Source organism: Corapipo altera, unplaced genomic scaffold, assembly GCF_003945725.1.
Source record: "Corapipo altera isolate COAL_440 unplaced genomic scaffold, ASM394572v1 55, whole genome shotgun sequence".
Lineage (NCBI taxonomy): Eukaryota > Metazoa > Chordata > Aves > Passeriformes > Pipridae > Corapipo > Corapipo altera.
Window position 1 is genome coordinate 8,761,907 of NW_020884882.1, and position 15,256 is coordinate 8,777,162.

Sequence of the window (15,256 nt, forward strand, 5' to 3'; positions counted from 1 at the left end):
GCTGGGGAGCCTCAAACTGGACACAGTGCTCCTCCAGGTGTGGCCTTACCAGGGCTGAGTAGAGGGGAAGGACCATCTCCCTCAACATGACCATGTTACACCTGAAGCAGCCCAGGATTCCGTGAAACTCACATTCCTTGCCTGGCATATACAAGTGTGCTTATGCCCTGATTTGAATGTGGATGTGTGAGATTAGGCTCTGAATCAGCTTGAAGTGACACTTGATGCTGGAGTTTCTAATTGAAATTCCTCGTACTCTTTTATACAGATCAAGTCAAATGACAGCACAGCCCATTGCAGCCTTGTCTTATGTAAAAACACACTATGTTTCATCATTCAGATCAGTAGTGGCAGCAGGAAATGGTAATGAAATGTGAAGTGACCCAGGCAAAGAACTGTGGGCTTTTGTGTGCCTCTTTTACCTGTAGGAAGCTATTCTTGAATTGTACCCGGATGCCTATAATTACAGAATCCTGAACTCAGGTTGACCTGGCAAGTGTAGCTGTGTAACAAGCCTGCTGGGTATATAAAACACCAGGCCCTCTCAGTGTTGCTGGTTGTTTCTGCTGAGCTTCTAATCTTCTGTTCCATATTTTTCTTCTAAATTGCTCTTTTGTAGAAGTAGTTCAGTTATAGTTGTTTCATGCTGTCTGTCACATGAGGTACACCTGACTGTGAGAGTGGCTTCAATCTGTTTTGTCTGAGACTAAATAGCTAAGAGGCGAGAGGAAAAGCTTCTTACACTGCATCGCATCCGTAACTGCCCACGTTAATTCTTCCTTTCTGTTCTAGTCCAAACTTGGAGAAGACCAGCTGTACATCACTGGTGGAAAAAGGCTAAGACCAGCCCTTTTTTCCTTGGCGTTGGAACAGATTGGAAGTGCCAGTACAATCAGTGGTGAGCGATAGGCTCATTGTGTACTCGGGTTTGGGAGCAGAACCTTGCTCTGTCCTCTCTTTCGTTTTCTTTTTTTCCTTTCTAACATAATGTGTTCTAGAGTGGTGGTAGATGTGCAAGTACAGGCTTGAGACTAACCATGTGTGTATGCCCTGACCATAAGCAATTGTGTCTTCCCCTTCTGTGTAATTCCCTTGTCTGTGTTGGGAGCTGCACTGAAGCTCAGAGGATCCATAAGCCAATTAGTCTGTCAGAGAAGGGCACTGGAGTTAGAACAGTTGGATCACAATGACTGCATTCTGATGTTGCCTCTACTCGTGTAATTATTTTTGTGGCAGCACAGCTATTTACCTTAATGAACTGTGGTCTTGAATTTTTGTTCTATTCCTGTTTATTGTGATACAATGGCAAAGGTGGTGGAAGACAAATTCCCCAAGAAAATGCGTCTTTCATGAAAAGCAAGTGTTGCTGTTCTTAGAGTTCCTACGTCATGTTTGCATACTGAGTAGTCTTATATTTCTTGCAACGTGTCTAAAATCAGTTTGTCAGTGTAGCAATCAGTTGCTTGTATTGGACAAATAACTTCAGTTTATGTGTATATACATATACACACACATACAGTTTTCTCTCTATAGATTGTCATTCACTGCCATTTTTGTCAGAACCTTGCAGCAGAGCACAAGCTGAAAATACGCAGATGATTGGAAAAATGTAGTTTTATGTTACCATGGTTTGGCAAGAATTTGAAGCACATGGTGATACTGTTAACTCAGTGCTTTTTTTATTCTAAAAAAGGTAACTATATTGTTCATTCTAGAATAATTAGTCTGACATTGTAGGAAAGTATCTTTATTCACTGAATGCACCTGTTAATCGAATTATTTTATTCAGGTGCTCTTACATCCTTAGCAGTGCTTGAATTTTAGATTTTTACAAATGCTTTGAGCTTCTCTACGTCATTTCAGTTTACTTTGACCCCTTTTGTATACAAGATAGATTTGCTTAAGTATCTGTCATAATGAAAGATGTGAGTGTTCAGTTGTATCAATTTGTTGGCTCTCTGAAAATTGTGGCTGAATATAAACCATATTTTGCTCATAAGTAGTGAGGGGGCTAGTAAACTATATTAGTTATGGATATGATAATAAGTATTTGATTTCTCATGATAGCTTTTATATCCTGATACCACATTATCTAAAGAAACTATCAGTCTCCGCAGGACTTTTTACTGAGCCTGCCAAGCAGCTGCCAAGTGCAGATAGCCAACATTTACATTCAGTGTTGTGTGATGGTAGCTGAGACATGATTCCAATTAAAAGCTTGGTCTGCACACTGCAGATGTCTTCTGAATATTAATGTGCACTACAGCCTGAGCAGATGGAATCTCTTTAAAAATACAATGTAGTGAATGTAAAATTAAGGTTGGATTTCTGTTGAAAACTAATAGGCAGTCAAAATTTTTCTTGTCTTTCTTTGTTTTTGACTGCTAATCCACATGCATATCTGTGTATCATCATAACTTTTCTTTATGTATAGGAGGAAATCAACTCTTCAAAATAAAAATACTAAAAATATGCCTTATTGAAGTTTTCTCAAATGCCAGATGTACCTAGAAAAATATTAGGAATACGTGCGACATTTGCTATGCCTTAAAATATGCCTCTGCCTAAAGGACAGAAAATAGTTGAAATGTAGAATGTCTATGAATTATTTAAGGAGTTCTTAATTGAGGAAGGCTGTGTAAAAATATACATAGGTGTTTGTACTGAGTTGGGATTTGGAGATGTTCTGTGAGGTGTATTAGGAAAAGTACATCCATCCTGCACAGGAGGGTTGGAACAAAACCAGGGAATGAAGAGAGTGACAAAAACATCAGTGGTGCACTGCCCAAACTTAACTGTCAGAAGACAGCAGCAATCCAGCTGAGAAAGTGCATGGATTAATTACTGAAGTATTTACTATGCTTCCATGGCAGTCCTTGAGATATGAAATAAAGCCTTAGTAGTAGGAACAGATTAAAAGCTGTGAAAATAAAGCGGGTAAATGTGGTACTGAAAGTGAAAGCAGAAGGCTTTCAAGGTGAGTGGGAACTGTAACTTTCCTCTTTGCTGCTGCAGTTGTGTTTTCCTCTGGGGCAGAATGCAGGTGTGTGAGGGGAGGGTACAGGGGGAAGAGGTTATAGAAAAGGCAGTGACAGGAGGTGTGAAATACGTGGATCCAGTACACTGCCTCACTCACTTGTGTTATTACCGCAGCTGTGGCACCCTTTTCGTACTTCATTTTACAATTGCTTATACCTGAGGCTGTGTAAACACTAAAACCAGTGCCACTGATAGCATTTTCCACTTCATCCCTATTACTTCAGTGGAGATTTCCCCCCATATCTACATTTGGATTATGTTTGTCTGTTGTAGTTACATTACCTGGGTAATATTTCTCTCAGATTTACTGGCCTAGCTGTAAAGAAGAGCTTCCTGCCTTCAGCAGGGGTGTTTAAGAGATACATTCATACTTTCAGAGACGTTGACTGTGTGTTCTTCCTGAGGATAATATTAATTCAGGAGTGTTTTTAAAATCCAGACTGTAGTAGGACGGAGAGCAGAGTTGCCCATGAGGTTTGGGGGAGGACAGTCAATGAGTGGGCCCTGTCAGGGTGAGAAAAAGCTCAGTCTGCACCTCACTGAGCCTGGTTTTGATGGTGGTGTCCCAGAGTGCAGATGTGGGGACCATCTCCCTTAGGGAGGAGCATAGGAATTGCCTCCTGAATCTGCCCTACCTGTTGTGAGAGCTCTTCTTCTGTTGTTGCTGTCATTAGTTTTCACAATGATGTTTAATGCATTCAGATGTTCAGGGTAATGGTGGGACTTTTAATTAGGCTTCTGAAAAGGGAAAAACAAGTCCTCTTGACTGATTTCAGTGACAGGTCAGATGTGACTGAGACTGTGCTCTTTGGGGCAGTGACTTATGTACCTTACACTTGTACTTAGCAGTGGCTCTGTGCTATGATAGAATGCAAATTTAATAGTAGTGATATGTTAAAAAAATTCTTGAGGTTTATATGATTTTTTTTTTAGCCTTATTCACATTGCATTCACTTGCATACAGTTCATTATTTTGTGGAAAGAGTTTTTTTCCAAGAGGTGCAGTCGTAAATAATAAAAATAGAGTAGTGTGCTAGACATAGTTAAATGATGGTTTTTATGACTCATTTAGAAATTATCTCCAGGATTTCCAAGAATGTTTGGTGAAACTTAACTTTCCAAATAAGCCGAAGGAGGTCTAAATGTGGTTAATTTATAACATAGAGCAACGATTTTGCATCTTAAAGCCAGTCAAAGGATAAAAATTTGGTCAAAAGTCTTTAGGGTTGGATATTTTCAGAAGTATGGGGAGGTCAGAGAAAATCAAAAGCTCTAGTAAAAAACCAGCTGAAATATGAAAAATATTACTTTGAAAGAACTGTGCTTGTGAAATCAAATGTTGCTTCAAACAGCTCTTCCAAAGTTTGTAAGGAAAAGATTTCAAACAAAATTTGTCTTCATTGCATTTCAAAAATCCTAAGTACCCTGAAGTATTAATCCTTCTGCCTAATCCATCTCTGATCTCTGGTGGGACAGGAGTCTGGTAAATAAAGAGGTGACGCTTGAAAGCAGGACTGGTAAGATAGAAGGGAAGAGTTAGTCAAGAGGCTTGGAAAAAGGAACAGGCTGTTCTTTGCTGCTGCACTTAGACATGAGGGTGAGTTGTCCATGTTTCTTACTGATTGGGAAATGCCTCATGGGTCCCTAGATAAGATGCAGTCTTTTTCTGTAAGAAATATTTATTTTAAAGAAACTTGCAGTTATTTCTCCTTGGTGTGATGTTTCCATTTCTCTGTAGTCTCATTCTCATCTTTGACCCTTTCTGGCTTTTTCATTGTCAGACAATCCCTGTGAAAGTCACTTTCAATGGTGTTCAGTATCTTTGCTTTCTATCATCTACTTAATGTTGGGCTTGCAAGCTTAACTTTTCTGATAATACTAATGTGGCTGCTTAGGTTCCCTATCTCTGAAATGCCTTCCTCTTTAAGCTTGCACCTAAAGCCCAAACAAATTTCCCTTTTTCACTTGCTTTGTTGTACCCTTCAGTGTCTTGCCTCCTCTGACAATGCTTTGAAGATTTGTCAGCTGCTTCTTTACTCTCCTGGTTCTCTGCAGCATCGTTCCTTCTCTGTGCAGTGTATAATTTTGTCTTTCTAAAACTTGAAAACATTCCCAGGTCTTTCATTTCAGTCCCTGACAATCTCTGTTGTAGTATCAGCATACGGTTATATCTTTAATCACTGTGAAATGTGTCCTTTCAGCTGAGATTGTACCTCAGCATGGGGAGTTTTTCTAATTTCATGTCTGTAAAGCAAGTGTGTGCCTTGTTGCTATCTCTTTGATCTTCATAATATAGATTAGTCTCATAAAAAATGAACACACCAAAAAAAAAATGCTGTGTTTGGCTTGATCTGAGATGTCAGCAAGAAATAGGAGAGGGCTGTGGGTCATACCATTGCAATGTCAGATAATACAGAGTGCTGCTTGATAGGTATTTGTTCTCCTGTACTTAGGCTTCAGTCAGGCTGTATTAACTCCCGAATTCTGAGAGCAGAGTTCGTTGCATAGAAGGGTCATGGTCCTTTTTTGTGTAAATTAATATCTGCTGAGAAATGTAATCAAAATAGTACCGTGCATGACTGTTCAAATTCAGTTGAGGAAAGAGAATATTGAAATAGGGATACATTTTTCTGAAGTATCTTTAATTTAAAAACAAACAAACAAAACTCTTAAAATCTTAGTCAAGAAATGCCGTTATAACCAGAGGTTCACCCAAATTCCTTTCAGTTATTCAGGTAAAGATTTCTTTCTTGAATTTGTCAGCTGTTTAAAGTCTGTCCATTCCAGAATGCCTATGAATTTTTCTTCTGTATTTAAAAACCAAAAAAGAGCCAACCCAAAATAGCACGAGAGCTTTAACTTCATAAAACATCTTTCACTGACTTAAAGACCTTGCTGATTGACTCAACTTTTCCCTTCAGAAGTTGCTGCATTCTTTCTACTAGAGGGGTTCTAAAAATCTTTGAAAGCAAGGGTCAGGGGCTCTTTTAAGATGAATATTTCTTCATTTTCTGTCAGTAATTTTTAAATCCAAATTAAAAAAAAATCAATTAAATTGGAGACCGGGATGTTTTGCTACTTTGTTTTTATATTTTGTTATCTCTTGCTACTGATGACAGCTGTTTTTCAATACTAGGAAATAAAAAGGTATCTGTACCTCTATTACTTGTCCTGCAGCAGAGAGGAAAACAGTGTTTAATAGTAATGTAATTTTTGTTGTTGTTTTCCAACTCAATAGATGTGAAAGTCTCTTACAGAAAAGCAAAGTGTGTGTGTACACAGACAATCAGGGACCATAGTTTCCATTTTTCTGCCTTTTTTTTTTTTTTTTTTAATTTTCCATACTCCCTATGAAAACTCACTTCTTCCTTAGTGTTCCCTGACCTTTTGTCTTCCTCCAAATATCTGGCATGCTTCAGCTGACACCATCAGGGTCTCTCCTGCCTGTCTCTAACTAGGTTCGAAGTTTCCATGCTCTTCTGGTGGGGGTGGGTGAACAGAGGAATAGAAGGAAAAAAAAAGGGTACTTGTAAAACCCTGTTCTGTTTCTATCTGTTTTACCTTTCTGGAAGAAAACTTGATGTGGACTGTTGGGTTCCAGAGCTGCCTCTGGAAAAACTGTAGTAGTTTGTAGCCCCAGTCACGCTCCCCACCTTATCAAGCAGAGATGTGGAAGGGGAGGTGGAATCTGCCACTGTCCAGCAAAGACATCCTGAAGGAAATCATGACAACTAACAACTATTATATTAGAAATATTCACAGAGAACCCCGTTATTTTACTTACTTGTCGAAGGGAAAGGTTCAGATTGGTATTCATTAAAGTATGATGGTGTATCTGATGATGAAAGTCTTGTTTCTGCTATAGAATTACTTTTTAATTGCCAGGATTCGTAAGAATTTGATAGTTGAACCTACAAGTTTTCTCAGAGTTGTGATGGTTCCTATCTATGTACATCCATTAACATCTTGGTGTGTAGAAAAACAGTTTGACAGCTGTAGTCTGGCACTTCCTTATCGTAACTTGATGTAACATTCCACAGAGACAGTCACGCCTCAGATTTATACTCCACTCTGCTTCTGGTATTTCAGCTTTAATGGTTTATAGTGTCAACTCGTTGTTTGGATAATCTTAATTGACTTGTTATATTAGAGCAGTTTACATTCTGTTTCTCTTTTTGCCTCTCCTCACATGGGATGATTTTGTGCCATGATTTGATGGGAAAGTACTCTGAAAATCACTGATTTGTTACTTTGTTTTAATAAAGCTGATGTTTTGTGTGTATGCTCTTTGTACTCTGACTACTATACTTCAAAGTTTAGGCACCTACTATAAGCTTTGCTCCATCCTTCATCAGGAAACCATCAAAAAATTGTCGAGTTGATTAGAGTTACACAAAAGATCTATGTTACATACTTGTGTGCACAGTAGCTTAACTTAGTCTGCTGCTATAAATTGTGTCCAGTAGCAGAAACGTGAGCATGTGGGGATTTTTTTTACCCCAGTTGTAATTAGGAAGTGTTCACAGCTCTTAGTGAAAAGCAAAGGGCTTGTGGAGGAGGAGGATGTTTTCAAGGTATCCAATACATCTAATACTGTAACATTGTGCCTGGAATGCCAGTCATTCGTTTGACCCTGAATTTTTTTTCCTGTGACCCTGAACTGATCTTTTGAGTTTCGTTTGTCCTTTCTGGAGGAATTTAATGTTCTTTGGGCAGGTAAGAAGAGCGTAGCAATAGCTGGGAGAATGATGGTTGTACTTCTGTTCATTTCAGGCTTATGAGTAGTGTGGAGAAGCAGCTTTCCCTGTGATGGTAGTAGTGTACACTGGAAAAAGCCTGATGGTGTTTTTTTTTACTAGTCACTTTTCAAAGTCACTGTCAGAGAAGGGAGCCCACGCACTGTAGGAAAAGCATGCTTTTAGGTCTGATCGTAAAGAATGATTTTACTGTCACTTGTTTGCCTTAAACACTTTAATCGTTGGTTTGGTTTGAAAGCAGGTGTAAAAGTAATATCTGTGTCCATTTTTCACCTGCGAGGCTGAGTTTTACACCTACCTGTAGGCATAATCAGAACTCTTGTAAGTTTAAGCTTAGTGAACCAAAATCCAGCATCAGATGCTTCAAAGTAAATATCGATGCCCAAGCAAACTGAAAAATACTGAAGAAATTCCTGTTTTGTTACTTTTTGAAAGTATTTAAAAAAAAAAAAATTTAAAATCCCAGTCTGTGATTCAGAAATTTACATTCCTAATATTTCAAGTGAGAGAAACCAATGGAATGGAGGCACTAATAAATAATAGTACAGCTCTGTAACAGTACCGCTCTTTGATGTAAGGTACATTTGTGAATTTAAGTAATGAAATGTACTGTACTGGTTTATTTTTGCAAATTATTCACATAATTTTTTATTAAATAAATGTAATGACATACCTTTGCTTTGAGGAAGAAAGGTTTTTTAATCTGAAACAGCCCGTTAAGTGTTCCTACCTGGTGCTTAATTCAGTCTGTGCCTCAGGACAGTGTAGAGAACACAGATATGTTCAGCAGACATTTCTCTTTTTTCTTGAACAGTGGAGTAGGATTACTGCCCTGACTCAGTTCTGGCAAAACTGTGGAATGCACAGCTTGATCTGCCTTTCCACTGCCAGAGTCACTTGCCTTTGGCTGCCAGGGAGGAAATTGGGCCATTTTACTCTCTTCTGGTACAATGGTTTAATTTAACTCAGTTTTTGTTGTGTTTACCCAATTACTGTGTCTTGGTTCCTGTGAGCCAAGTAAAAGCAGGAACTGTGCCAAAGGTATGAGACATTTTGGACTTGAATATTGCTGCACCTGAGGTTCTGACATAACGGAGAGCTTGCAATGCAATCATCTCACAGCAAAATCTTTTAATCTCATTATAGTCTCTGCAATTAACGTGTAATAACATTCATGTTATTACCAGAGACATGGCCCATTGTTCAACCTGAGCCGTGTCCCACTGGTGTGCAGGGAGGGAATTTAGTTCCAGTTCTGACTGGAGGTACAAAAACTGAAATGTTTCCTGTTTCAAAGCAGCAATTTCATCTTGTTTTTGTAGATCCCAGGTCTGGTGAGTGGTACCAGGTTGATGTGCTGGATTCTCAGGATTTCCGTCACCGTGTAGGCCGAGGTTGCTCTGGTGGCTGTGCTGGTCTAAGAGATTGTTATTGGTGTGTCCCTCCTTATTGCTTTAAATTAGATGCCCTTTAGAGCTCAGTCTAAGAGATGGGCTGTGTTTACTGTAAATGTATTATCCCCTTCCGCCCCATCTAGTTTTTGGAATCTGTCCACAGACTAATGCAGATGTATGTGGGGCCTTCAGGAGCTGTTCCCTTAGCAGTCCTTGATTCCAAGCTTTTCTCCATGTACTTCTAGTGACAAAACACAAGGATGCCAGAGGAGTGGCTATAGTGACTGCAATACTGAAAATAGTCATAAGCAAAGAGAGCTTTTCATTGGTATGCCAGAAGGAAAAAAAAAACAACCCTAATCTTCTCTAGTAGGAAATGTCAGATTTTCTCTTTAGCATAAAAATAGTCATCTTCTGACAACATATAAAAGTGAACCTGGAGTTTTATACATGTTAAAACTGTCACTGGTGTAAGAAATGCAAACTATCATTTTAATCTTAAAAGCTTTGTGGAGGCAGAATAATAGTGCTCTCTTAACTGTCCTTAAAAGGTTATGTGTTTTTCTCATTTTTAACATTGGAAAACTTGATGCAGTTTTGATGACACTGAACCCTGCTATGGGATAAAATAATCAAGATTCTAAAAGAAGTCATAGTCTTTGAAAAGTGGATTTTTTTTCTGTTACCCAAAGTACGTCAGAGTTTTCCATAGTATATTAATTCTGCTCAAAGACACTAAAATGTTAAACATGAGTAAGAAATGGGTGTAGGAATCATGAAGTAGCGAAGAAACTCTGCATGTGGCAGATAGAGTGTGAAACAATGTTTTTGCTTACTAACGGTGTTGATTAACAGTATCTGAATCCATAGAGGAGTTAAACATTTACTTGAAACTGTTATGACCTTGATGAGGTGCTTGTACAGCAAACATCAAATTCTGTTTTGAATTGAATATTTCTCTTGTAAAAAATCACTTGGTAGTGGAAACTGAACTAATTGGCTTTGTTCCTCTTCTTCTTCAATACCTGAGAACTGGTAGGCTCTTGGCTGTGTCTCTGGACAAAAGTGGTGAGTGTTCCTGTTTCTTGAGGTCCCAGTTTGCCAACTTTATTGCTCACTGAAACTGGCTCACTAAACTAATGATAAGACTGAATGTACCACTGCAGGGCACATTAATGTCCAGAGCAGTTTTGTGTCACCACTGGTGACCACAGACAGACCCACGTGGAAAAGTTAAGAGCAGGGCAAAATATATAAACACTTTCAGTATAGGGAGTTGCACAAGTTTGTTCGTTTAATAGACCTGAATGGATCTGTGTTCCCAATGCCTGTCTCCCTTTAAGGTGAAAGTTCTCACATCCCTGGTGTCCTTTGACAAGTGAGATTTATGCTGCCCTTATTTGCAGGAAGGGTTGCTGCTGTCAAAAATTGCTTAAAGGTTTGAAGATAAAGTTGCCTGAATTCTCAGGTTTATTATTCAGTGTTTTTGAACCTCTTCAATCTTGATGTATGAAACACTGCGTCAGGGTTATTTTTATAGGGGTTATGTCATGTTATAGAAGTTCAGATCTACATCTAAATTGTAAAATTCAGAATAATCTTGCTTTTAATCCTGGGCTTCTTGTGAAGCTAAGCATTGTCTACTTGTGGGTAGATTTGGCTGAAAATTCTATGGAGTTACCCTGATTATTCCCCCCACCCCAACTTCTTCTGATTTCCTTTATCATTACAAGAGAATACACAATAATAATTTTGATCTTATTTTTCTCACTTATGTGTTTTCATGCAGATACAGGGTGGTTCTAAGTGCTCCAGAGAAGCTGAGTTCTTGTGTATTTGCTAAGAAAGCATTGTTCTTCATATTCTGGTGGTGCCAAGATACTCAAGAGTTTGTGACTTCTAATTCATGATGGGGTCATTAAGATTTTAGTAGCGTGGGTTTAATACATCTGGCTCTGTGATGCATGTGCTTTGATGGGGTATAAGGGCTCGTCTAACTCTTGAATGTTTAAAGAATGGAATAAAAAGTTCATTGGTTTTATCAGGAAAAATAGAACTATCCTTCAAAAAGGAAGAGAATTGGGAAAGCATGAAGCACTCAATAAAATTACCTTGGTTGTTAGTTTGGTTGGTGAAGGAGAGCAGAAAGCTTTGGTTTTGTTCTGGGTGAAGCTTTACAGGGTAACTGGTTTTTGTGTTGAGACTGAAGCAGCTCACGAAGGCAATAACTTGGTTACAGTGAAAGGGACAAAGATGGTGTTTGCTGAAGGTTGGCCTAATGTCAAAATGTATGTGAACAGTGAAAGTCAGGAAGTTCATCCCAAACTAAAGTTCAAATACCTTGTATAGCCAACAGTGCGAACAAAGGAGCAAGGAAGCAATGGGTTATCCATCTCAGAATTTTTCAATTTAAATCCCTTATGGAAGACAGCCTTGGTCAGGGATAGATGACTGGAGTTATTATGGGAGCACTGCCTTGGTACTCACACAGCTTGAGCTCTGTAGGAGTAGAGAAAGGATTAGCAGTAAGTTCCTTTGGCTTTTGATCCATGTTAAGTAGGTAGAGCTAACCTAAAGTACTGGAATGTTGTGCAATAACACTGAGTAAAATAGGCTGGGAACTGATGGTAGGTTAAGACTGTGTAACCTCTGTAAAGGTGTATTTTTTTTCAGAATTAGGTAAAAAAGAACCCCAAGGCTCTTACCAGCTATCTTAGTATGTAATGGCTTTCAGGAATATGCAGTTTAATGTTAAATAAACACTGGCTGGCAAGTAAATGGATGCAAGCTTTATACTGAAGCATTTTATTTTTTTTTTGAGATTTGTATAGGATCAGTATAGTAAAAATAATAATGATTAATCAAGATGATGACTTTGTAATAATCAACACAAATGTGTAATTTTTTTTAATTTTTTTTTTTTTCAGCTCCAGTTGTTAACCGATACAACAGAAGAGTATCAGGTATGGTTTCTTTTCTAAGAGTTTAAAGTTTCTGAAATAGTTTTTAAATGTGTAGTTGACTAAAGGAATTGCATTAAAAATTACCTTACCCTTATCACTGCCTTATTTGTCATAATTCTTGCAGTATTTTTATTTGAAATAATGATAATTGCTTCTTAATTCACTGTAGACAGCATAGCATAATTTACCATAATTACTTTGCAGGAAAATGAAAAAATGGCAGCATTTTTCAGCTGTACCACATCTCCTAGTCTTCCGTGTTGCTAAGAATTTTATCTCTGGTTAGAATACAAAAATATGGGGGGGAGGAGTGCCACCTTTCTGCATTGTTTTAGCCCCTGGCTTGTGCAACTGATATTTAAAGTTGTTGAATTAGTGGCTGTTCACTTGTTCTAGAGACACAGATTGTACTCTTTTATTTGTTTGTTTTCTATCTTGACCAATAGTAAATGCTTTAATGAGAAGCTGTTATTCCCGACAAATTCTTTTCGAAGTTGGTTTTTGAAAGAGTATCATGTGAACAAAATGTTATGTGAGGATGAGAAGGTACTGCATTACTTTTTCATTTGAGGTGCAGTGTGAATTGCTTTGCATGTGTTACTTTTTTTTGTCTTCAGATATTTAACTAACATTTAGCTGGCCTAGGAGGTGGTTGTTTGGTGAAACCGAAAGCTCTAGTTTTGAGATCAAGTCTTCTCAGTTTGTAATCTGTGTATATGATCTTACATATTCTTGGGTGTGTTAGTTATGGTGGGGCATTGTTGATTTTATATATATATATATATGCTACATAAATAAGTGGTATATAAATAAATGTAAGATAAATACATGCTTATGTGCAAATTGTCCTTATAGTCATGCAGTTCACTTGATTTACTGCTGGTTGCTTGGGTGTGATTAAGGGTATGATCGTGTATTTATACCACTACAAATAAGTAACTGAGTATAATGAGAATTTCATAACTCTTAAAAAATTACAGTGCTGGTAGTTTTGATCTATTATTACATGAGAAATTTAGGCAGGACAGAACTGTATCTTGAATAATGGAGTTTGATACTCTGATAGTAAATATTGAAAGTCGTATATTGTAGAGTACCTTAATCTGGAGGGGCCTAAGACATTTTAATTTCTCTGCTAATTAAACTAATTCATCCTGGAACCTGTTGATGGAGTAAAATCATACAAATGAGAAGTGAATACATCTCAGATTTAAATTTAAATAAAGACTGAATTATTTCCAAAGTTAAAAATTGAGCTTTATTCAGAAGGCATTTGTTATCTTTTTGACTTTTCAGTACTGAAATGTAATATTGGTGCTTACCTAGTACTGAGCTGCTCCTAGTTAAAAAACAGGTTTAGTCATTTAAGGGGGTCTAAAGGTTAATGTGAACAACTAAACAGCAAATGTAAAATTGAATTGCTAACTTGTGCTATTAGATTAAGGAGGACTGTTTAGTTTCTTAATAATGCTGCTGCTTCAGGAAGAGCTAGAATAATTCAGAGTTTACAGTTCATCTTAGAATTGTCATGGAGACAAACAATCATAGAATATATATATATATTACTACTTTGTGTTAAATATTTTTTTTATTGTGAAAAGTTCTCCAGTTTCTCTCTCTATACACTGCATAGGTCACGATCAGCGTGGGATTTGTTAAAATGCAAAGGCGATGCAAACAGCATCCATGTGTGCACAAAGAGATGCTGTTTGCCTACTCTTGGCAGAAAAAGTAGAGAAACCTACTGGTTTGGGCTGGGGGGGTGTTGTTTGGTGGTTTTTTTGCACTCCATACCTGCTGTGTCTGTCAAGAAGTTACCCAGATAGGAACAAGGCTGGCAGGGCTCTACTGGGGCACTGAACTCAGCTCCCTGCCATCACAGGCAACCACATTTTACAATCTCTTGCATACAATGAGTGACTCATTTGCTGGTTTTGGTGCTCTGGATTTGATTTGATTTCCCTGTTAGATGCCTTAGGTTTTAAGCAACTTTTCATTCTGCAATTAATAAAAATAATGCAAATAATAAAATAATAAGACAAAGATAGGTTTTGCCTTTATAAACCAACAAAACAGCAAATACCAAACCAACGTTGCCTTACAGATTACTCAGCGTAGTATCTAAACATTTCTGGTTCTAACTGATTAAGTAAAGCAGAACAAACCACGGAGAAGAAAAATGACAAAAATTCTTTTTGTAATTGCATTTAGTGTATTCTTTTCTGGACTTCTCTTCAGAGGAGCTTTCTGCTAGTCTGTGTTGACCCTTGTCAGTCTGACCAGGGATTGCTGTGTTTCCAGTGCAGTGTATATTTGTAAGGGCAGTGAAGAGCAGTGTTAAGTTGCTTGCTGCTGTCAAGATTTACATGGACAAAATTGGAGATTTACAGAGAAGAGTTTAAAAACTCGCACGGGGAATATAAAAGAAAACACTTAAAATCTGGCTGCCTAGGGAATCATGGCGTTGCTCTCATTTTTCTCTAGGTCAAAAATGAAAGGAAAAATATAATTTTAATTAAAGGAGAAGTTGATAAAGTAATTGACTACATTATACATACAGTGTAGGACAGGCTAACAGTTGTTCTTGTAAACTCTTCAACTAGACATATGTTTTTGGAGAGTAACAATTGTTTATTATGTTCTTGTATACGTAACAGTTACTTCTAAATTGCTTTATTAATGTCCTCAATCTTAAATTTGGAGTGTTTACTACTGGTCAGTTGTGATTAGCTGCCTGCAGATAACAGGATTATCATGATTCCCTTGGTGGGCCTAATGCAGATTCTAGGGATACATAAACCCATAGAATAAGTCTGTTGTAATGATTACTAAATTTTCATTTAGGTGTTTATTTTTAGTTACGAAACCTCTAAACTGTTCTGGAAAATACTGCCAGTATTGTAAATATTTAGTTGTCATTCTATAAGACTTACTCAAAATGTGAGTTCTCTGTTTGTCAGGAATTTTATTTTTGCACTTCTTGAAAACCTTGAGCAAATTAGATTACCTCTACTACAATAAAATACTTCAAAGGACTTAAGAAAACTGCTTGCCAAATGGTAGTCTGTTAGAAAGGTCAAGCTGACCTTGTACAATAAAACAT

General features: G+C 37.6%; 1 protein-coding gene across 1 annotated transcript in view; it reads left to right on the top strand.

Annotated features, from left to right (window-relative positions):
* The window catches only part of PRKAR2A (protein kinase cAMP-dependent type II regulatory subunit alpha), a 62,051-nt gene that overhangs the window by 12,200 nt on the left and 34,595 nt on the right, over positions 1 to 15,256 (top strand). Inside the window, exon 2 of the mRNA XM_027640126.1 lies at positions 12,118 to 12,153. Within this exon, the coding sequence (XP_027495927.1) occupies positions 12,118 to 12,153 (36 nt within the window). The remainder of the gene's footprint in view (positions 1 to 12,117; positions 12,154 to 15,256) is intronic.